Raw genomic sequence first — 24,940 nt, 5'->3', positions numbered from 1 at the left:
GGGTGGTCTGGCTGTACATCTTGTGACCGCTGGACCACACAATCGGCAGTGTTACCAAATATCAAGATCCTGCTTCTTATTTCTGAATTGTGCTGCTCAGCTTAATGTTAATATATTCAGAAGTAGGAGTAGAACCATTGACCATCTTATTGATTCCACTATTCGGTTCATATCAAGGGACTACAAGTAGTGGGAAAAGTGAGAGTGTGTTGGCAAGTGTGACATTTGAAACATTAGATGGATGGCTGAGAAGAGAACGACAATGAGTCAAGTCAGATTCGATGAAAGCTGGTTAGCGACCTCACCACGCGAGTGTCTAATCACGGAAGTAAAATTTCCGTTGTAGCACTTGAACGAGGGACAGATCAAATTTTCACTTCATAACTAAATATCTCTGAGCTAGTTTTGTATTCACAAGCAGAGAAAATGATGATGTTTTTAACAATCACCATGCTTTCTACTTCAAGTCTAGCCCTTTGGACCCAATCTTTAAGTGCTTATAACCAAAGGATGTTGATAAACAAAGCAATCTAGAGGGGACACCTTCTGGCTGCTATTTTCAAGAACTGAAACATTGTCAACATTCGTATTATCTGGCTTGGATGGATACCGTAAATTTGAGAAATGAAGCTCTGGCTCTTGCACCTTGATGATCGCACACTTAAAGACCTGAATAGTTTTGGTTTTCTGCAGATATCAGTAGATATAGGCGATAGAAATCTAACCTGTAAATTTCAGCTTCCAAAACCGATCGTTTAATTAATTATTTGCTAGAAAAAGTACACGATTTGCACCTGGGATCAATGAGCGCCGCTAACAGTGTACTACGTCACGTTGGTACACCATTCACAACACTGCCAGCCTTCAACAACACTCAGAGCGACAGTTATTCAGATTATTATTCAGATGTTGAAAGTCTGCATTTCTCGTGCTAAAGTTGCAGTTGTTCAGAACCACGAGAAATGCAGACTGTCAGCGTCTGAATAATCCCAACTGTCGCTCATTCTCTCTCTCTTTCTGAATGGTGTTGACTGAAGGCAATGTTGTGAATGGTGTACCAACGTGACGTAGTACACTGTGTGGTGTTGACTGCAGGCAATGTTGTTAATGGTGTACCAACGTGACGTAGTACACTGTTGAGGCGCTCGTTGATGCCAGGTGCGAATCGTTGTGGATAATTAATTAACGGATGGGTTTTGAAGGTTGAAATTTACAGATTAGGCTGGTCCCCTATATCTACTGATATCTTCCAAAAAAAAAAATCAATAAAAAAAAAAACCGTTCAGGTTTGTCTTTAAGTAAACAGTAAGTCTCTCAGTTACAAACACACTTATATATTTATATAAATATATAAAATATATGAAAATATTTCACCCTGGTAAGCTGGTAGTCTCAACAACCACCACCACTGAGAGTGGTTGTAGATGAGCATAATTTTTTGTCACCTGATTCATTTTCATGACATGTTTCGGTCTTTTCAGGCTTTCCGATAAGTGACTGCTACAATGAGACAATCTTCGTGTTTGAAGATTCACCTGCAACCTTCACTTGCACAAACATTCCTCTCGATGCTGATGTCAGATGGACTTTACGTGGTAGTAGTTATGTTGCGATAGGAATCTGTTACAAGAACGGCAGTTGCCAAGTTCGTCATGATAACCAGGTCTACAACTTCAGCAGATCAGCAAATCTCACAGAGAGTCACATGACAATCTGGAGAGACCATCGCAACTATAAAAATCAGTCTCTTGTTTGTCATGGGACTTGGCTTCAGCCCGATTCACAATGTAAACTTATCATTAAAAGTAAGTTTTTGGTTTGTCCAGTTTCATTAAATCACATCGGGTAATTGTTCTCTAATATTACTAGACTGACTTGGACTAGTCTTGTGTCTATGAAATAATAAAATATTCAGCTTGAGATCTTTTGTGAGATGATCAGATGTTGATGTTAGGAGAAACTAAAACACCTGGAAGTGTAAAGCTGATCATACACATTAAAATTGATCAAGAAATGCTTAAAATATGTAAGTGTCATTGCTTTTTAGGCTCAATTTCAGTTTATTATTGCAAAACTTGATATCTCTTGATACTTCACGCTTAATTTTACTGGCGCTTTTTGTGATCATGACGATTAATTAACCCTGGTTAGTTTTTGTAATACATTTTTATCCCTTTCACTGTAAAAAGATTAATGAATGAAACACCAAGGCGTCATAACACAGGGAAATAAACCACAAGCTTTAAGTATGCGTGGATATGTATATATAAGGGTGCATATTGTACGCCCGCAATCTCTACGAAATACCAACTCAGTCCTGGAAGAATTGTGGACTGCTGATGCTGCACACAAAACTAAATGGTCATGGTCAGCAGTAATTTCTTGTACAAGGCCATCTTTACCATGAAACCGTTTACAAAAGAATAAGGACATCTGTAAGAGTGGCACCCATGATATCATATACACAAGTAGTTTTCACGGCTTTCACAAATATTTTTAAAAAGATATTTTTACGCTTAGGTTATCAATAAGCTCTTAGTCTCTCAAGTTGTGCTAGAATACTCCTCATCTGTTCTCGAGACACCTACAAACATCATCGCGGGCACACACACACATGATATGCCTAATTAGAAAACAGAAATATATTTCCAGCTTTTACAACTTATCCTTGTGCTATCAGACTTTTGTATTGTTGATCTCTTTCTGTGCATGGTGGTGTTAATTATATGCGTCTATTTCGAGAATGTAAGAGGGGTAAACAGCCGGCTTTTAGGCACTAGAGTCTTGCACTCACCTTTACCCAATCGTGGGAAAATAATGCTCCCTTCTAGTCTTTGAAGTTCATGAACACTGACACAGTAATTTCTTCTTGCTTCGCATAAAGCGCTATGGACTTGAGCAGGCAGGCAGGCAGGCAGGCAGGCAGGCAGGCAGGCAGGCAGGCAGGCAGACAGACAGACAGACAGACAGACAGACAGACAGACAGACAGACAGACAGACAGACAGACAGACAGACAGACAAGCTGTGCTAAAATGTTTCCTAGTCTCACATCTGTCGTTGCAGGCCACCCAAAGCTCGAGAACTGCAGCATAACCAGCGATGATTTTACTGTGACTGGCTTCTGTCGAGTGACAAACGCCTACTCCTAAATTTTGAATTGTAATGAAACAAATGCGGCAGTTTAAATTTGAAATTAACGGAACATATTGATTTTATCAGTTAGGGATAAGACGGAGAGGGAACTTATGGATCTCTCAGTATGTTGTGCGAAACACAGACAGGTGTTTGGTGTCCAAGGCGAAAACAAAAGAAAGAAACTTTCTATTTTTCTATTAATAATAACCCAACGACACAATTTCAATTTTCTTAGAAGTAGAAGATTTATAAAATGAAAATACACACCAATATAACTAAGAAGTAAAAAATATATAATTGCAGAAACTTTAAATTTAATATAAAAGCAATTCGAGAAAAACGCAAAAAGGTTTTAAACAAAAAATGTGGGGAGGAAAATAAGGTTTGAATGTGTTTGGATTTCCTTTGTGCATGTAAATGCCACGTGTTACGATCAGCCCGTTTACTTTCTTATTACGGGTGGCCTTGTTAGGAATCCGGTCTAATAAGAACACAGACGGGAAAAGACGGCCTTTGATAAAGAAGCAAACCCGAGACCCCCGATCCGAGATCGCGCTCGTCGGATTAATTTTGCTTCACGGACCTGCTGCGCGCTTTAATGACATTTGTCGCCCCAAAACCGCAGCTTTTTCACAGAACTTTCCGCCAGCAGACAACTCTTGAGTTGGCAGACGGACAACAGTGTCTTTTCACTCTTAATTTGCCGTATGTTTGTAAGCATCATGATCCTTATCAAGGTAAGTCTTACGGATGGTTTGATCTGAAACTTTCAAATTATTGTTATCGCTCTTTCTTCTGTTGACGACGACGACTATGATGCTGATTGAAAACCATAAAACTAGAAATGGTAAAGACATTCTCAATCAGACTAAGCTTCTTGATCTTCTAATTCGCTACCATTTCTAGGTAACTATAGGTCTTCAAAGAACGCCTAACATCCATCCCCCAGAATACCGCTGAAAATATTGTTCTGGTATTTGTAATTCACTGATGCTGCTTAAGCTGTGCATTTGCATTGAGATAGTTTGTTTGCACAGTTACAGGCTAATGTTGACGGAGTCTCGCCAAGTCATCTGGAGCAACAACAACACGAATATGAGGCCACAGATGCAAGAACGAGGAAACACCTACTCTGGACTCTAAGAGTGGGAGAAGTAAGATAGGAAAATCGCATGGCATGAAATTGTACTAGGATAGGAAGGACGGTACCTAACGATAATTATAGTTCTTTATGAAGGTGGTGGTGGTGGTGTTGGTGGTGGTGGTGGTGGTGGTGATGATGATGGTGGTTGTGGTGGTTAAATAGTTTTTCTCTACCTATCTGTTGTTTCATCGGTGCCATAGGGACCTATACTTCCTGACCCGAAAAGAACACTTGTATTTTTTTCTTAGTGAATCTCTATAACACATCTGCTTTTAAATTTTGTTTTCTGCATTTATAATTTCTCCTTAGAATTTTTTTAATAGTTGCTGAAAGTTTATTTCTTTTTAGCGGCTTGCTCAACCGTCGACCGTCGGAAAGGTGGGTCCTTTCTTGGATCTTTTTATGGCTTATGAGCTCCTTTTTCTGCAGGTTCACAGTCACAGAACAGAAACTTTGCATTGCTATACGTGGGTGTGTTTTCATCGTTTGTTACCCCCACCCCCGAATTTTTTTTTCTTTCCTTAGAAAGTAAACTTTTGCTGGGAGTGGACAAGGCAATAAGCTGTTATCAAGAGGCATTATAAAAGCAAACGAATTAAAAGAGCGAAAGGTGTCAGACGATCAAAGTATAAAAACATTTTATTACATTTAAGCTGTGAAAGGCATTTTTGTGTTGAACTGTATAACTAAATACAACGTTTGTGGGGATTTTGATGTAAAATTTCTCAAAAGGAAAGCTGGCTGTGATAAAATGGTGCAAAACCAGGAACATATACCCTGCTGATCAATTGTAGAAAACGCAAAGCCAATTAAATTACAAAATTAAAGGAGTCAAAGTCAAGGCTCATGCTAAATAAAAATTTAAAGGTGTGGAGGGGTGGGGTGAGGTACCAAGAAGTTGATGAACTTGGAGCTAGTTGTATGGGTCTCAGTTATTGGTCAGCGATCAAGGGAAAACTGAAAATGCATTGCAGCATTCCAACCATTACATTTTTATTTCTCTCCTTCCCTATCTCTCTCTTTCAAGCACACAAACCAAAACATTGATAGTTAAGGTCACATTTTTTATTATAAAGATAATATTTATGGTATAAAATGATTTGCTGTTAGTTGTTCTTTGTATGTATGTTGTATATGAAACAACATCACATACAGTAAAAGCACTCAAAACACATGCCCACAAACACTTACACAAACAACTTATCTACCTATATGTGTTCTACCACACACACACAAAAAAAAAAAAAAAAAAAAAAGAGTCCAAACGCACACACACACACACACACAACCTTATCTATTATCATGTATTATTTACATATTGTTCGAGCTGCCTTAAAAACACTGCAAGTTGTTATCGTCATTACAGCGAATATAATGTGAATCATCAGTAGCAAATAGTCATAGCTGAAGAGTGTCCATCGACACAGCTCATTCGCTTTGTGGAAACATTCCTGGAAAGAAAGAGGGAAACAGGAATCATGAGACTATCAAAGATTCCTTCTTCTTGCCTAAACGAATCGGGTATGTCGTTTGTGTTCGAAGCGACGCTGCACCAGCACAGAGTGAAGAAAGAAGATAACTTTCTCAAATCTCACCTTCGTTGTGTGGAAGGGCACTCGCTTAGTAACAAGGGACACAACTCTGGATATTTTTGTTACTACAAATACTAGTAACCTCCCATTACTTGCCTCCCTTTACCAACACAGGTGCCGGGACTAAATATTGTTTCTCAAGTCTTCAGCGAGCGATTCTCGTCAATCGAATGTGAACACCATTTCTGGGGCTCAAGTGTGGGCGCAATGTCACCGGCAGGGGATCTTGCGTTAAGTCAGAGGTCGAGATCTCAAAGTTCTGAAGGAGCTTGATGATTGCTACTTTGAGGTGCAGCTGGGCCAGGTGCATTCCCACACACATGCGAGGACCGGCGCCGAACGGAAACCAAGAACCGGGATGTCTTGATTTTTCTTCTTTTGAAAACCTGCGGCAAAAGGGAAGTTATGTAAAGGCACAAGATAAACAAGTTTACAAACATACACTCTTACCAAAAGATCAAAATGCCGCTTATTCAGTTAAATACCATGTCTGCAAATTATACGCAGCAGTTTGAGACGTTTTCAGCACCTCTCAGGCTTGAAGGTTAGGGGGTCTGGGAAGATCTCTGGGTCCTTGTATTGTGTAATTCCCATTAGACGAACCTCTGTACCCGCTCGAAACTGAACGCCGTTCACTACACAGTCCTCTGAACAGGTTCGGGCCACACTACAGAGACGAAAAATAAATATGTAAATTTCTTGTAAACACCGCTTACGTCCTATTCCTTTTAACATGCCTGCTTCATTATAATAGACACTTCAAAAAACAAAACAAAAAATCTGCATTGTCAAGTAAGAATGTGTGTGTGAGAGACAGACAGACACAATGAGTTTCTATACTTTTTCTCACTTTTACGACTGCCAGGAGATACAACAAAAAATACATAAATAAATTATATAAAAAAAATAAGAAGCGCCAACATACCCCGGAGCAATAGGATAAAATCTCAGAGATTCATTGATGACCTGGTCTAAGTAGTCTATTTCTCGCACCTGTTCAATAGTAAAGTTTCCCTGAAAGTAAAACAAAATGTCGCATAGTTAGTACCTTGGTTTGGTTTAGGAACTAATTTGTCTTCATAGAAACAAACTGTAATTCGATCCGCCCGTCCATCCATGTATATTAGTAAATGAAATTCGGTTCTTTTGTACGTTAATGTTAGCGAGCACAGAACTTGCATTTCGGTTGGCTTTAAAGTCCGCGTCTCTCATACTTCAATGTAACAAACAATTCCACATCCCAGATGTCGCGACTGTACAGTTCAAGGCTTTTTAACAGCTGTCACTCTTAACGTTTCGACGGTCAAAGACTTATTCTCGGTTTTGCTTGTATCCACGAAGACGTATACTTAAAGATAGATCAGCACATCGCCAATTACCCAATCCAGTATTTTTCTTGCTATTCTATGTTGGCCCAGATCTTTTTACAATTTCTAATTCTAGCACTCTTATCTTAAGGCCTACATTCCTGGTCACATTCCTTCTGAGTTGGTTAATGTGTATCGCTCAGTTCTAAGAAAAAAAAAAATAATAATAATTTGTTTTGTTAAAAGTCTACACCCAGCCGCAAACTTTATGCATATACTTACAACAAGGGTGGGATACAAATCCTCGAGCTGTACAGAATAATAACACACATGAATTTTGAAAGGAAGATTGTGTCTCGTATCTGTGTTGGTGAAGGAAAATGAACGCGTGACAGCTATGGACAAGGAGGGATTAGTAATCGTGTTCTTACCTCCACTCCGCAAACGTTCAGCACTTCTTGCCGCAACTTCTCCTGGTGGCGTGGATGGACAGCCAGGCAGTGGAGCGTGAAGTCGAGGGCCGAGGCAGTGGAGCCCACCCCTCCCCCGACCATGCTTGACGTCAGGCCCAGGATCTCGCTGGTGGTCAGCGGGCTGCGCGCGGGGTTGGTGGCATGGTCCCTGCTGGTGGGGTTATACGTTAGCAGGTGTTGCAACATGCTTTTTGGCCGTGCAGAGGTATTCACCTGAAAAAATATGTGTATGTGCCTCAGACAGACAAGTCGACAAAAAATGTGCGTGATCATGCTGCCACCGACTTGAGATTAATTTTCTCATTGAAATACCTTAATACAGGCACTTAAGAATATGTAAAGAAGTCATACAGACTCTAACAGCCAAAAACATAGCGGCACAAACCTTCTGTCGCTCTGATTCCATATGATGGGAAAGACAATCAAAATATTCTTTGGCCAGTCGCTTGTGCTTTATGTCCACTATCTTCAAGACTTCCAAACATTGATACGCACCTGTATTGATCAATTTTTATTGTCTGTATAGGATGCAAATTTGTCCGGGTCACACACACACACACAAAAATGATTCCTTGAATGTATGTTTTCTTCTCTCTCTCGTCCCTCTCTCTCTCACATACACAAACACCCACCGTGAGAAAGAGAGAAGGCGAGATGCATTCAGCGAGTGAGAGAAAGCAGATATAGTGACGCATTCACAGATATGGGAGAGGTAGTGGAGACAAAAAGACAAGGATAGAGGGAAGGGAAAAGGGAAGGGGTGGAGATGTCATGGGCAAGTAACTCACGGGCTAGACCAGAAGCCGCGTTTTCAGGTGAAGCAGAATTGTCGTACGCGTACACGTATTGCAGCATCATGCATTCCTCTCCATGGGCTATGGCTTTGGTCTCAAGGCCGAGGGCTGTAAACGCCACGGAATCGAGCGCATAGCACTCATTGAGTCTGCAACAGGTAACACGGACATTTGCAGACTTTTAACATAACATACTGCAATAAGTAACACAGACACCTGCGGGCTTGCGACTTAAACCACACCCCAGTCAGCACATTAAAAGAAAGCAACAAAATAATGCACGTACGGCAGTTACTACAAAAAAAGGAAATTTATCCCTAAGAAAAGGCTATAATGAGGTCTGCTTTGACACATTCAACAGAGCCATTTTACTCTAAACAGACTAAAATTACTCCTACTAATTTTTAAAACTAAATTCAAATAATTATCACTGTAACATATTACACCACAACTGTTGCTGCTGCTGAATTAGCTGCCGGAGAAAATGAGGGGGTGCAGTTAAAATCAAAGACTGAAAAAAATGCTGTCATGCAAGGTGAAGTGCGTCCAGAGTGTCCCTCAGTTCTTCCATGAACCCTTTCCTTCCCAACACACTTTCATAATATGCTGCATCGGTCTTTTAGGACAGTGTTCATTATCAATGGGTTCGATGAGTTTATTTTCTCAATTTTAACAGCAATCTTGTCTTAAATGGCAAATTATTCTTCACGTGATGAATGGTCTGTAATTTTATTTATCAGAGATGAACAGCGAAGAATGATGAGTGTGATGGACGACGACGATGACATGATCGTCTTATGGACGTCTTGCTTAATGTTATGACAGGTCTAGTTAAACTACGATTTACTTTTGGATGTCGAATCCTTGCGGGTGTTTCAAGACCAACCGCTGCAGCTCATCAACAAATTGGTCAGCAACGTGCAGTAATCTGGGAAAAACCTGGAAAGGGCCATAACTCTGTTTTATGCACAGGAACAAACAATCGACATTTCAGCGTTTTAGGCAGTTTTTCAAAACTATTGCCCTTAGTTTGTTAAAGGAAGGTAAAATTGACCTCAAGATGCTTTCACAGAATTTGCAATGCAGTCAGCAAAGCTTTTAAAATGTTTGCAGTCAATCCAAATTACTATGATCAAGAAAAGATATACAGTATAAACAGTGCACTGTCTAGCTTATAGAAACTATTAACTTAGCATAAAAGAATCCATCTGAAAATATTCTCATTGAAATTTTACAGAGCGGCTCACAAAATTCAATTCCCAGTCAGACAGTTAAGGAACATAACCGTCTGCAGTTATGCAAGCACTCATTCTCTCTCTAACACACGCACGCACGCACGCACGCACGCGCGCGCGCTCACACACACACACACACGTGTTCAGCAGATGTCATCGCCCCAAGGAAATTTTCTTAGTTACCTTTTGGATATTGGTGTTATTGAACGCTGATGCCATAGCTTCACGCATATTTTTCCATTTGCTTCCACAGACATTCTGTAGAATTTCCTTTTCTTCGAAGTGGAGGAAAGGTAAAAAGCGCTGTAACGAATGTAACAGTTGTTTCAGATTATTATGCAATGTTACCCTCTTATCAATGCCGAGATGGTCTAGTTAAAAGCTACAAAGTAGGCTAAACCAGGTAAGCTAGTTAAGAAATGACAAGCTACTCGAGTTAACGAGGTCAACGAGAAAAATAAAACAACCTCACTGCAAGTTCTAACCTAAGAAATGAACATCATGGCAACGTCTGACAATGAGGACATGGAGAAGGGAGATGAAGAAGAAGAGCATAATAAAATCTTACCGGCCTGCCGTTGAACTTGGAAAAGTTCTTGACAAGGATCTGCTGAATAAGATCAGGATCCGACACAACAATACTTGGAGTCAACCCCTGGTAGAACCTATTTGAAAAAGATTGTTATCAAACTAAATAGCTTTTACACACGTGTAAATAAATATAACTTTAAAATTCTGATTATATAGTTTTTACAAAACTTAAGTTTCGTCATAAATTCCTAATAAAGACTCATAAACCCGAGAGCAACTCTGATTTTACATTGCTAATGTAAATTAATGTACTGGTTTACTGGTTCCGCAAAAAAAGAATAGGAAGGATATTTTGATCTCACCAGTCATTCAGTTATTTTAAACATTTTTTTTTTCTACCGAGTCTTCATATAGTTCATGTTTTCATAATCTCACACGTAGTAATATCAACACCGCACTTTAATCACACAAAATATGATCACAAAATACAATAACTTATTTTTAAGGTAGGTCACATTTACAGCTGCATCTAGTTTAACTCTAATTCTGTTTATTTCTTCTTAGTAAAAGTAAAATATATAAAATAAAAACAAACAAATAAATAGAAAACATGCGTTTGAATATATGCTTCTGATCTGTCACTTAAGTTAAAAAAAAATGATAGATTCTTGTGAAGGAAACTAACACTCTTGGTAATTGTCACGGACCGTCCGCAGACATGCGCATTCTTTCCACAAACCAAAATATCCTGATCGCTTGAGGGTGGGCGTACCTTCTTAGAGGCACAAATAATTATTCAAATCAAATACAAAGTCAAATGAAACAAAGGCAAAATCCACACTCATAGATTCACTCCTTCATTCGCCACACAAGATGTATTACCAATATGTTATCATTCATCCCACATAATATTAAAGGTAACAATAAAATCGACTCTCCTAAATTATTGTCACTGATGAAGAACCCAATGTTCGCTCCCGATGAAACATCAACCTCTTATTTTAAAGTCTTTGAGACCCTCCCAAGTCCTCTATTCCAATTAATCCCACTGATCTTCTTTCCACGAAGTCTATTTATGATTGAAAATAAATGGTTTTTCACAGTACCCACAGTTTATAAGCAGACGTCTCGATCTTGCGCATGCGGCCGCCTCCTAGATGTTTGGCCGGATGATGTTAGATTCGCTGAAGGCCGGAGGAAACCTTTCCTCCACCGGCGCTTACTCTCAGGCTGTGAAGAGCTGCCCCTTCCAGGCGACAGATGGAAGTCGGTGCCCCAGTCTTGCACCAAGTTTTCTGTTCTTTTCTCGCTGATACCAGTGTTTAGTTTCTTGACCCGCCAAGAAACTGGGATGCCCAAGCCACAGAGCTCCCCCACGGTGCGAACACGGACTACAGTGACTCACGACCTGTGAAGTACATCCACCTGTAGTTTACCCACGGTATTACTTCCCGTAATACTTTTTCCGCTGTCGCAGCAGTTGCGAGAAAGTCCCGAGAAAAATCCACCAGCTCCAACTTTTGTTTCGCCGTCTGCTCTCTGCCCACCGTTATTTTCTCTAACGTTATTTTCCTCTAAATTTTACGTCACCTTATTTTGACGTCCCAGTTTGCGTCATTTGCTCAAGGGCAAACAACTTCCAGCCCACTACGCTAAATCAGATCAACCACGGTTGTCGATCTTCCCTCCTAACCCCCTCTACTAAGTACTTATCCGTTACATTAATACTTTTAACCATTCTGAAACAAGTGTTTGGCTTTAGTAATATGTTAATCCGAGTTTGTCTTAATCTCCGACAGATTGTATTGCGTCCCTTCCTACCTACTTACCCAAATACTTTGCCAAAGCGATTTGTTAGTTCTGTAAACTTCTCAAGGGGATCCTGAAATAAAAGAAACAAATGTTCGCATATCATTTCTTTCATCAAAGCAACCTTGTGAAATAATTTGTTGTCGCTCCCCTTAACCCTTTCTTCCGTTAAGTAATCTTATTAAGCACTCACAGTTAAGACAAATATTTTCTCGTCATATCTGAAAGCAAAATTAAAGGTAAAAGTCCTTCAATGGCATTACCACCTGTTAAGAAGACATGAAATTTATAACTTTGAAAGTATTTTTGAAAGGCTAATTTTTTAATACCTTTCCGGCAAACTCTCCGAGGTTTCCGAAAATATAGACAGGCGTTGGACCATCTACGCCATCTTTGATAAAAAGTTTGTAGTTCTCCTTGAGATATCTGGAACCAAAGTATTCACTGCAATATCTAATTTTATGATGGCAGTAACCGATTTGTGATTACCTCCTATAATTTATTACCAACACTCCACAACCTCACTTTTTTTCTGTTGGTCTTGTTTTTCGCGTCTCTATTTTATCACTTAGCGTACTTTAGTGTTAATTCTTCATTTCTGATGTATGTATGTGTGCATGTGTATATGTATGTAAAATTCAGTATGATTATTGCAGCAGATAAGCGCACAAGTTCATCTTGGTGTGATAATAACCGCTAGCAATTTTCTACTTCTTCTTTTAATATGATTTATTATTTCACATTATAATTAATATTATATTTATATTATTATATGTATAATTAATATGATGTGCTTATATGCCTGTATGTAAAGCGGCTTGAGTCATACTGATGCTGGAAATAGGCGCTATAGGAACGTTCCATTTATTTATTATTTATTATTATTATAAACACACTATAGGTAGTAATAACGACTAAAATTATTAAAATGAAATTTAAAAATGAAAAATGAATCAAAATTTAAAATCAATTGTGACAAGAAACTGCACTCTAACAGGGGGCAAAAATTGAGGTGTACTAGCTACCCGGCTGAGCTCACTATACCTGAGACAAACGCCGGACATTCTGCACCAGAGACAGGGGTGCGGTGAAAACCGGTGGATGTGTTCGACAGTTATAAAAGAGTGTAAACACCATTTCGGAACATTATCGACATTCGCTAGTAAAGTGTGAGACGAAATTCAAAACGAAACTAATCAATCATATTGATTGGAAACACAGATCACAGACGGTCACGGTAGAGACATGTGGATTTTCTGTCACCGAGAAACGGAACATCTTGTAGCATACCAACAACAAAGTGAATTTGTTTCACGCAAAAATGTCTCACCTGTAAAAGAGAAGCAGAGCGAAGAGCACGATGACAAGAGTCAGATACATGCTACCCGGTTTTTCTCGCACCTCGCGTACAGCAGCAAGTTTCAGGGCGTCCGAAGTGTCGTCTGCTTCGCGAAGGTGGCCTATATATAGACAGCGTCAATGACGCAGCGCGCATGCGCCTGCGCATGTTGACGTCACCAGCTAGAGGACGGGCGAACCGAAGGCGACAAATGGAGATCTGTGGGTAAAACTGTCATCTTGTCAAATACTTTATTTACTGGTCTAGCGATGTACTTTTAAACTAATCGCTGTTTAAAAAAAAAAAATAAATAAATAAAAAACGGATTGGAAATGACTGAAGGAAAAGGTATTCAGTGAGACGGAGGGTGACAACCGGTTACAGGGATGTCCGCGCACGTTTAATGAAAGAGACAAGTTTGTCGTCTGTAAAACTTAATTAAAAGTATTGAATGGGTGGGGAGGAACACATTTAATACAAGTAAGCCAAGGAATTCCATTTAAGTGGTATTCCCTGCTGTTGCCTTTAGAAAGAAGTGAACAGTAACCATGTGTGTGACTCTCACAGCTTGAGGCGGCTTGTGCAGCTCTACAGGGAAGTGGCCGCCTTCAAAATTCTTTCTCTAGATTTCTCGTGACTAGGAAGTAAGAGGAGATGGGTACTGGACTCACATAAAGGGAGACCCGAAAGAGGTATTAAAAAAAAAAAAACCTTTCTATCCAACAACTGTCTCATAATACAAATAAAAAAAAAGGTTCTTACTAAATGTCAACTCGGTTACGATCTGTGCCTGTAACGAGAATGCAGTTAACCGCATTAAAGATCAGATATAAAATAATGAGTAGATATGAAGCACCTACAAATTGCGAAGAAGAAAGCCAATAAACTAAATCATTGTCATTTTTTTTTTCTCAGTTGGAAAATGAATTCAGACCTTTTAGGAATTGAATTAAAATAATCACTCATTACCTCGGTTGCTATTCTCGTTGGCACTGAAAGCAACGAAATTTTAAGAGTGTTAGGTGAGAGAAAAATTATTTACACTTGGATTGGTAAATAATTTTCCTTTATGAGTTGAAATAAATCCCGCAGTTACAAGTTTCTTTTTGGTAACTAATGCATCTTACAGGGGAAAAAAAGTGCAGCGTAGGTAGGTGTTTGCACTAGTTTCGACAGAAGGGATACAAACAGAAGAAGCTATTGAGTACAGTCCCTGCCCGACATTTACTCTAAATACACAATCCCCTGATCATATCGCCAGTTCGACAAGTAGGCGTCTTGACAAACACGGGTGTCCGCGAAGTCGCCCCACAAGTGCAGATGACCCCATCGCCAGTGACCTTGGGAAACGGACTAAGCTGCGACGTCTGCGCCAGTTGGCTCCCGCAGGTGTCCCCGCCCTCCACACCCCCACCCTCCCATCCCTTCCCACCTCTCCCGAGGCCGCAACACATTTCTTGTTCGCGGAAATGCGGTGTAGGTTGGGGCAGCTGCCGTTGGACGGTTAGATAACAAGAACGGCATTTTTGTGGTGGTAGTGGTGGTGGTGGTGGTGTTGGTGTTGGTGTTGGTGGTAAAAGTGGTCGTTACGTGAACGAAAAAACGAGAGAAGAAAGACAAGAGCGTAGGATAGAAAGGAGAGGTTTCAAGTACATGAAAAAGGAGAGGACGGGGGGAGAAAGGAGTGATAGCAGGTGAGAAAAAGGGAGTTAAGCCGAGCTGTAATTGCAGTTTTCAATTTAACAAGGCTGGTAGCTATGGTTACATTTAGCCATTTATTTTATAAAAGACATGTTAACAAAAGGACCGCAATAACAGTAAAATGACATCGAACCTGGTATGTTCCCGGCCCCTAGAACATTGTTTTCTCCCTCTCTGTTGTCTACCGGCTGATTCCGTTATCGTTTGTTCTTTAATCGTTACAGTTGTCGTCAAATACGCCATCACTAAGAACGTTGAAGTGAAGCCGAGAGATATATGTGTGTGTTTGCTTTCGTTGGAGGTAGCATTGGTGGTAACTAAGTAGCTGTTTTAACACTGTTGGCTACAGCCACAGAGGGTTTGAGTGATCAGAGTGCTCAATGAGTCAGTAACAGCATGCTCGTGCGCTGCACACTCGAGGACTCTCAAGTACATTCGAGCACGGTTGGTAATGTACACTCAGGTGAAAACTATTCACGAGTTAACGTTCGAGGGAATAAAGTATACTTGCGAGTGTGCAAGAGCATTCAAAGATAAGCCATTGCGCGCGCATACACGTTCTCTCTTTCACACTAACACAATCTGTCGTTCACCCTCCCACCTGCTCACTCATCCACCCTCCCAACTGCTCACTCAGAAAAGAAAGAACAAATGAATGATAAACTACATGCTATCATATCCTTTGATGATATGGTAGAAACAGCAAAACAAACATACAAGGAAAATCTACTGTTGGTGTTCTGTTTAAACTAGTGGATCTTTATTCCACAAGTCTTCACACAAGACAGTGCATGCGGAAATGTTTGAAAGGAGACGAGTGTGACAAACACACCCATGTATACTAAAACATTCTCCTTTTTTTTTTTTTAACCCCGGAGACAGCTAGAAATGACGAAGCCGTGTTTGTTTTGCTCGAAGCAGGAAAACGAGGGCCAATCAGGCGCTAAAAGTGCACGTCCTCCTAACAGTCTCTTGGGCAGAAGCACTTTAACCTCCATAAATTTGTCTCGCATGAACCTTAGGTGTCGCCCACTCTCCCGTCCCACCGAGCACGAGTTTATTTCTAGTTTCAGACCGTTCAAAGGCGAAAACTCCTTTTTTAAAAAAACGCTCAATATTACATTTCAAACAACAAAACACTTTTGTGTTGATATTCTTGCACAAAGACAGTAAGCCAGACTGTGGGATCAACTGGCTAAAATGTTTAAAGGATAGATTTATCACCTCCTGACAGCCTTGTGGCAAACTGTTTACAAGCCAAAGGTAATAAAAGTTAAAAAAGGGACAAAGGTAAATAAAAAACGCCTCGACAATCACATGACAGAAGCTGAGAGACATATCACACGGAAATATCTTCAAGCATGTATAAAACTGCGCAGGCTCGTTTTACTTTTTGAGGCTGTTGGTTTTTGTTTGTTTTTTGCCGCCTAGAGCGTGTCACTTGATCAACAAGTCTGCGCGCGCATGCAGACAATCACGAACGCACGGATGTAAACTATTTCTATTGTTTCCACTTTTAATTCGTTGCTGCCTCCCCCTGAGTATGAACGTGCACCGGACAGACCAACCGACCAACACCAAGAATAATACAATAACATCGGCTGACTGCAGCATGCAATAGAGGCGTGGTCTTGGCTGTGCCTGTCAAGTTGGAGCAGGGACGAGGGAAGTCGAAGAAACAAATGTATACTAAGAAAAAAAAAATTCAATTAGAGAAGACAGAAAGACGAAAACAGAAATACCAGCACAGCATTGCTGATTTATGTTCAGACTAAATTTCTTTTTTAAAAAGTCTTGAGAATTTTTTCTTGTCTCAGTCATTCTTCGCTTTACCGACTGCCTTCATTACCTCAGTAATTCGCGCTCGTGCAAACTGTCTCTCTCTCTCTCACACACACAGAGTTATTAAGTCATTGCTATCTGCATAAACAGCAGGAACTCTTTCTTTCGTTATGAATTTATAAAATAATTAGAAAAACTTTAACCAGACAGCTGTTAAGTTCTTAATTCAGAATGGATTATTTTTGAACGTACAACCTCAGGCAAGGTTGTGTTAGCGGTTGGTTTCTGTCATTATCATTTTTTAATCTTAAAATGAGCCGTTATCCTTAGAGCTCACGATATGATAGCTAATAATATATTTTGAAGTGTTGCTGATATATCTGATAGGGTATATTTAATTCTTAGAGTACATATGGCTGTATATCACAGGTAGTAAATACAAGCGCTAGAGGAGAAGACAAAGGTTGTTCTCAGAGATTGTGTGCTTTATTTTGCTCTTATTGCTGATAAGTAAGTTATCAACTGCTCGTGAGAGATTACAACGTCTATTTAAAGTGTCAGTGTTTCTAGATATAGCACGACCTTACTATAAACAGCAGCAAAAGCGAAAAAACTAGTTCTGTAAAAAGTGTGAATAACAATATCAAGATAAAGAAGTACTTTGATGATATCTCCTGCACGTGAATCACAGGTCACACAGCGAACGTTAAGTACATTCACCTGACACATTTATCAATATCAAACTGTACTCTTTGTCTGCGGTATCATCTTCAGAATATTGCATCTCTGCGTTCAGAACGATAACAAAACCTAGCACTGAATATGTTGGAGAAAGACGCGGTTCTTCCAAGCGTCTACTTCTCTGTACCTCGGTGGTAGAGAAGGCATCCTCTAGAGACCAGAAGTTTAGTCTGTCAGCAGCTAGCTTACTTATGTTGTCTCAGGTTAGTCTTTGAAGCAACAGACGCAGGACACATGCGCAGGGCTCAAATTGTAATCAGTGTCATTTGCATTAAAATGTTTATAGTAGAGGTGGATATAATGAATCCCTTGATCACATGCGCCTGACATTCCACAATGAAGAAGAGAAAGGGGAATAACCATGCGTCCATAGGCACTCAGCCCTAAACAACAACAACAACAACAACAACAATTTTTTGTAAAAAACATTTCACGGTCTAGATGCGAGCTCCATGCACTGCACATAAAAGATTACAAGCAAAGCAAAGGTCAACCATACAAAAAACTTAATCGTGAGCAAAATAAGTGCATAGAAGGAGAACTGAGTAGAGAGGAGTGTAGCACACAAGATATTTATCAAAGAGATGAGGCTTGAGGCCGGATTTAAGGGCTTCCAATGTGAATAAAGTTCAAAGGGGGAAAAAAAGGTGAAAAGAATTCCAAACATTGTGACTGGGTGGTAAGGCGTTTGTAACTCAAGCAGGGTCATACAAAACAGAAGTTGACGGTGGGAGATCTTTTGGAAAATGTAGTACTCTCTTTCTCCCCCTTCTTTCTCTCTATCTCTCTCACACACACACACCCAGAGTGTTTTCGCGCGCCTTGTATTGTGTTTGTGCATTCGAATCTGCAAAAAAGATCATTATTCAATCTGACACTTCCCACTGCTTTTTTAAAAAACCAGTTATTGTGCCTACAGGTCAGGGAACGGGCAAAGCTTATCTCCTTTCTTCTCTTCTTTTTGGTCTTTCCACCCCGAACTCTTTAATAACTGCTGGTGTTGAATGTAGAATAACTTGCTCGCTCGTGCAACGTGATCGCGCCCCATATTCTTGCAGCTGCTCTCTTAGAGCTCCGGCCCCCAGGTGGATTAGCACCCTGTCTACCCTTTCCCCCTTCTATTCCTAGTCTCCCCGACACACCCATCACTGCATACATACCCTGTCAAAATCTGTCTGAAGTACGCATGCGTGGAATGATGCGGCAGGTGCGGACACCACAGACGCATGCTGCACCACACACCGATGTATTTTCATTGGTGGCGACTTTTACCACTGTCACTACATCATGATCGGATGGCTGAAGACGGACAAAGAATCTTTTAACACTATCTTCGAGGGGCAGTTGAAAAGCTCCAGACATTTTAAAAATTATTTTATTTTAATTTGATGGGGTTTTTTTCTTTAGAAGATGTAGAATTTTCTTGAGAAATCAGTCTGCAGCTCTGAGCTAGCTGCACACTTCTAACTATTGAATGGTTTACTCGTCGAATTCAAGACTAGCACAGCAAATACTGTTTCTATATGTGGTCGACATGGCATGCACAGTGGGGACGGTGGGACACGAACTTTCATGACAATGTACAATAGTGTATATAGCTTTTACTACACAGCTTGCAAAATTTCACAAGATTGTCAATTGAGGATCATTGAAATCACATCCAACTACAATTTATTTCATAAATATCAATATGCTGTCATCAGTCCTCATAGTGATCTCTTCAATAATTCTAGCGATAAAAGTTTTCTGAAATCGAAGCCGTTGAAGGACTTTGTCGTCGTTTCATTTCATTATAGGATCTCTTGTTTTCTTTAAACACTTTGAGTTTTTACACACAATTGATTGTGATAAAAAAACAATTCCGAGTTGTTTTAAATTTAGAAGAGAAATCCAGTTTTAAAAACCTTTCTTAAACGCTTTTAAATGACTTTAGAGCGAGTTTGGAAAAAATTGCTTCCTTACAATTATTTTAAGCTTTATAAACATGTTGTGTGACTGGTCCCTTGTGGACTTTTGCTTTTTCCGCACCAAGCGTTTGAAAACCGTTCTTGACAAGTCTGGCGTAATGGGGCCGCTTGTTTTTTCAGACTTTAAATGCAGATGGTGGCCTTTGGGAAGTGTACTCTGTAGAAAACTGTTTTTAGTGCAACCGAGTGAATGACCTGCAGGCCCTACGCGCGGACCTTCAGGAGAGAAACCTAACGAGCTCTACGATAGATGAAATGAATGAACATCACCTGGGGGAATCCCTAGTGCAGGTGCGTTTGTGTACAAGCTCAGACGTGCCAGTGTTGCAACTAGGAGCACGACCCACGTGACTCTCGCAGTGTCGCATGTGAAAAACAGCAATATATATGCAGCCATCCGCCTAAAGACTTGCACACGACCCCATGCGTGCAGCAACAGACGGTTTCAAGGCCGGTGTTAAAACCCTCCGCTCACCTAAATGGAGCGCGAACACCATTTCCAATGGAGATCCGGGTTGAAACTGCGGCCATACATAATGCCTCGTCGTTAATGTCGGTATCTGCAAGCCGAAGCGCATTTTAATCAGGTGTGTAACCGCCAGAACTTTACAATCAGCCTACCTACCGAAACGGGGCAGGGTGTCGCCGCCATTGTCGTGGTAATCTGCACGGGGAGGTAACCGAGCAAGATTAACATTCGATAGTCTCCCCCGCCCCACCGCCTGTCCCTGTGCGTGTGGGAGTGTGAGACACAATGACAGAGACACGATGAATCCATTGCCTGAATACTTGAACCTCATTTCGAAGTCCTAATGAATTAAATGAAGGTCCCAGCTGTAGTGTAGGAGGTCGATCACGTGCCACGCAATATGGCGGCCGGGTCAGACTTTACTTACCCATCAACTGAACTCATGGCGTCTGCGGACAACAGAAAATCGAGCATAAACAATGTTGTAACAGTATTCTTAACATAAATATGTTTCTCTAATTTCTGATTTTGCAAAAGTCGTTTACTTCATTTCATACACTCATTTGGTAAGAAAGCAAAAAAAAAAAATAATAATAATAAAAAATTGCACAACAGACTATAAACTTTGCCTGCCAGCAATTCATTCTACATAAAGCAGCTCGGTGATCTGCCCACCTATTTGCGTACGTGGTGTGAAATGCAGACATGAGATTCATGAGCTGTTAAGCAAACAACAAAAATAAAAACTAAATCCCCGAGAGTTTATGGAACAAGTCCTCCATGATCGCCTGTCTTGTCAAACAATGCCTGCTACATCACGAGGTCGGGTCAGTAGGCGGCTTTCGAGAAATAGTGCACAACGGGTTGAGACTTGGTGAGTGACCTCAGCATCTATTATTCAACCCTAAAATGTCTATCTCCCTTGCTTTTTTTTTTTTATAAAAAGATTGTTTAAAACCTCTTGGAAAGGATTCTCAGACAGTGATGTCAAGATGAAGTCAACACTGTCTCAACAAAAACTAAAAATAACAATTGACGGCTTGAGAAAATATTACATTTAATATTAAAAACCCAGAAAATTTGAGGTAAAGGCAGCAAAATGTCTTCCAGGTAGTGCTTAAAAAGTTCGTTTTGTAGGAATGGTAAATCACGCATCTAAACGGTGGACTGAGAATCATAATATTAAAAAAAGAAAAAAAGGAAAACAACAACAGAGGGAGAGAGAGAGAAAGCAATAGTATTTTTTTTTTTTTACTACACATGGTGAAAACCTTATCTTCTCACTTCAGCCAAGTAAAGCTCTCATTTTTCATGGCTGATTCACACGTATGATGTTGTAGGGAGTTAGCACTCGTTCGTGCGCGTGTGCGTTTGTTTCTCAGTAATACTGTCTTCGTGTATGCATAGATGTATGTATAAAATTTATTTATTGGTGGGATACGCTCTATTATTATTATTGTATAAATCTATAAAGAATGAAATAAAAATTTTCTAAAATATAATGGGTGAAAGAAGTAGAGCAAAAGAGAGACGGATGGAGAGGACGCAGGTACCAAGATGAGTAACAGCTGCCAGCGCTCAGCTCTTCCGGCTTGAGGTAAGTGGGGCTGTGCACAGGTGTACATCAGGCGATTGGCCGAGGTAGATGTTCCTGTCGACTACCTGCAGCCTCCCGTCACCTTGGTGCCCTACTGTAGCCAAAACGGGGTCACTAACTGTACTCGGGCCACACCCACAGTCCGTCCATGTGCACGGGTATGGCCAAGCGTGCAAGAAGGTATTTTTTTTTTTTTTAAAAAAAGACAAAAATAGTTTTTGCCTGCATTCTGTGGAGCCCGTGGCTTGGTCAGCCTAATGATAGATCGAGGGTGGGATTCGGGAGGAAGGGTCACTTCAAGGTTTTGTCAAGGTCTAGGTCGCATGTGCATCATCTGGAGAACACCGCTTGCATGCATGAGTGCTTGTCTGAGTATTATTTTCAGCGAGCACGAGCGTATATGTGTGGCGCGTGAACTCTAGCGGAGGGAGTCTGGAGATGGGGTGTGGGGTGCTTCTGGTCGCATTGCAAGGGAAAGAGATGCGTGCGTGCCCTCCAGAAACTTTGGCGCTTATGTTAATTGCTCTTTAGTTATATGGTGTCTGAATGCGTAAAGGTCATCCCGTGACCCAGAGACCTCACTTTTCTCGGGGCCAGCTTTACATGAGGGCGGTGTCAGATATCTATTTCCGCCAACTGGGTCGACAGCAAAAACTGTGATGCGCTGCACGGGTATCGAACCGGTGCGCCTCTCAGTTCGGACGCCTCCGCTACTAATCCTCGGCTATCTGACCTCCCTACCCCACCCTGTATGCGTGCATGCATGCGTCTTAGTGTCGAGAATTATAATTGCGCATTGAGAACCAAGAAATATCTCCTTAGTATCTTCACGGACCATCTGAATGAAATGACTGTGCCGACATCGCCTCGTTCCTCGACTTCAAAGCCCCATGTTTAAAATTCCAATGATAACATAACTTCCGTAGTGCATATTCTTCTTGGCTTGTTGCCAAAGTGTCAAATTTGTTTTTCAGGCTTTATGATCATGCCTCGTTGACAATTAAAAAAAAAAATGTTATAACACTCTCATGCTATCGATGATGGCACTTCGACATTTTAGTGCGCTCCGACTTGCTCTGCACTTTTGTTTCTACCGAGCACAGACCTCGCTACGTCACACCTGTCCTCTTCTCGATTGCATGAGTACAGTGTCTGCGTCTGCAATACTAATAAAGACGTCAGTATAGCTGTCTTAAAGTAGGCATCGGCGTGAGTTGAACTCACTAACCTCACTGGCGTCACGTGGTTACAATGTTACCACCCAGTAGTTGAGACTCAGCCAAGCGTGGCGCCACTTTACCAGTCGTGGTAGGAAAGGGGAGCGAATGGAGACCTTTCTGCCCTTGAGAAACGGTAGCCTTGGCTGGCTGCCGAGGGCTGAGAAGGCAAGACGTTAGAGTGCATTAGGAAATAACACTGACTACGTCAATCGGCAAGCAAACACAACAGGCAAGGAGTAAAAAAAAATAAAAAAATAAAAATAAACATTTTTTTACCTGATAGATAATCATCCAGGAAACTGACCTTTATATAGCGAGGATCCGTTTCTGGATATGGGGCTTACCTGTAGGCTTTAATATTTTGCAGCAGCAAACAACAACAGCGAAGGGAGTAGCCGTCCCCCTAAAAAAATGTTAATCCTTGTCGTTCAGTCTCAGCATCGTTTTCCCTCCCCCAACCCCAACCACCACCACCACCACCCCAAAGCGAGCATCCTCCTACGCCACAATGACACCGATTTATGCGCTACATCAGCAGGTCATGTGTAGTTTCTTGTACAGGATGCTCTACCATCTGCAGGACGATCTATTGGATGCTCTACATATGACGCAGGGTTCTCTACAGAATATTCTACATCCTGGTCCTCTTCAGTTTTTTTGCTGCTTGCGGTTGGAGAGCATGCGGTGCTGTCAGGAAATGCATGACTGCCTTTAAGAAATGTGTTAGAAATAATAAACAGATTTCGGGGAACGTTTTATAAAGGGGGAAAAAAAAGGAAAGACTCCTTGAATATTACACTGGGAACTGAAATCATAGTTAGTTTGCACGTCAATTAAGAGCGACTCTTTTCTTTTGCCCCATAAATAGATGTTTGGTGGTTTGCTTATTTAGGTTTTGTTTTGTTTGTTGTGTGTGTGTGCCAGTCAGGGGCGCTTAAAAATTATGACCTGAGAAAAGAATGAGAAAACGAAGCTCATTAAATTAAAAGCCCGCTGTCGCCAGGAAACGAACCCACGGTGTTATTAAACCAAAACCTTTGTCAACGTCCATCAAAACAAGCACCGCGCCTCAGTTGTCCTGTCCTTTGTCGACCTACTCGTCAGCAAAGGTCGATGAGTGCACTTTAGCCAAGGAGGCGGGCTTATGAAGAGAGAGAGAAGGTTGACAGGCTATTTGTCTGCGATCAATGAGTGTACTCTTGCCGTGACCTGCCCTGCGTAAAGTGCGGCTGCCCTGTGACCCACCCGCCGGACGACCCAGCAGAGCAAACATTCTAAGTAAAGAGATGTCAACAGCTTCGATCAACAGATTCAAGATAGCACACAAAGGGGCTCGTATTTCCTTGGGCGCGGTGGGACTAATTTTCGTTGTGCAAATAGTCTACATTCATCAAAATGTCGAAACTGTGTACAATAAATTTCATGGATAGTCACCGCATTCCACTCCCCACTTTTGTAGATATATTTGCACTTTATTTATCACACTACTTTGACAATTATTTATATAACACATAATATCTCCACGGATACTTATATCAATCATGCTTTCCGTTTTGTTGTTGTCTTTTGTTATGTGTCAGTACTGTTGTTTATCTTCCGTTCTTCCTCTGCTGTCCACGGCTTGTCTTTGTCTCAAGCTGAATGCATGCTGTTCACGAGAGTCATCAGGCACTCTATAAATCACACCTTTCTTCTTCTTATTATTATTATCACGTATATGTCTCATGCAACATAATTATTTATACAGATATTTATATACCACCTACTTTTACATATCCTGTAGATGTGTATCACAAACAAGGGTTTAAGAATGCAAGTAAACATATGAATTCCCTATTCACAGGGGAGACAGGTAACTTGCACGCCGAAAGGAAGGAAAGACCAAACGACGAAAGTGAGAGGAATAGATATGAAATGATATAACATGTTATATTTTTAGTTATCAAGTACATCTCCGCAGCAAAAATGTGAAAATCTGCTTAATACCATGATAGAAAAACTCAACAAAGTGGAATTACCGTTGAAATAAACAACGGTTGAATTAATTTTTCTGTATATGTACAGCAGCTTGAAATTCATGAGTCTAAAACATAGATGTAAGTG

The 24,940-nt window shown here is 40.7% G+C and overlaps 2 protein-coding genes across 2 annotated transcripts in view; one reads left to right on the top strand and one right to left on the bottom strand.

Annotated features, from left to right (window-relative positions):
* The window catches only part of LOC112556680, a 38,758-nt gene continuing 13,818 nt past the window's right edge, over nucleotides 1–24,940 (top strand). Inside the window, exon 1 of the mRNA XM_025225901.1 lies at nucleotides 1–358. The gene's annotated coding sequence lies outside the window, so the exon portion shown is untranslated. The remainder of the gene's footprint in view (nucleotides 359–24,940) is intronic.
* LOC112556679 (cytochrome P450 3A41-like) lies at nucleotides 5,537–13,491 on the bottom strand. The gene is made up of 12 exons (XM_025225899.1): nucleotides 13,352–13,491; nucleotides 12,351–12,447; nucleotides 12,042–12,094; nucleotides 10,250–10,346; nucleotides 9,865–9,984; nucleotides 9,294–9,385; nucleotides 8,441–8,595; nucleotides 8,038–8,147; nucleotides 7,611–7,865; nucleotides 6,798–6,886; nucleotides 6,402–6,539; nucleotides 5,537–6,258 (listed from the first exon to the last, which is right to left on the bottom strand). Exons 1-12 carry the CDS (start codon nucleotides 13,399–13,401, stop codon nucleotides 6,018–6,020), a joined length of 1,497 nt encoding a protein of 498 aa, XP_025081684.1. The 5' UTR covers nucleotides 13,402–13,491; the 3' UTR covers nucleotides 5,537–6,017.

Source organism: Pomacea canaliculata, linkage group LG2 (assembly GCF_003073045.1).
Source record: "Pomacea canaliculata isolate SZHN2017 linkage group LG2, ASM307304v1, whole genome shotgun sequence".
NCBI lineage: Eukaryota > Metazoa > Mollusca > Gastropoda > Architaenioglossa > Ampullariidae > Pomacea > Pomacea canaliculata.
Note: the sequence above shows the minus strand (reverse complement) of the source record. Positions and strands in the feature narration are given on the sequence as shown.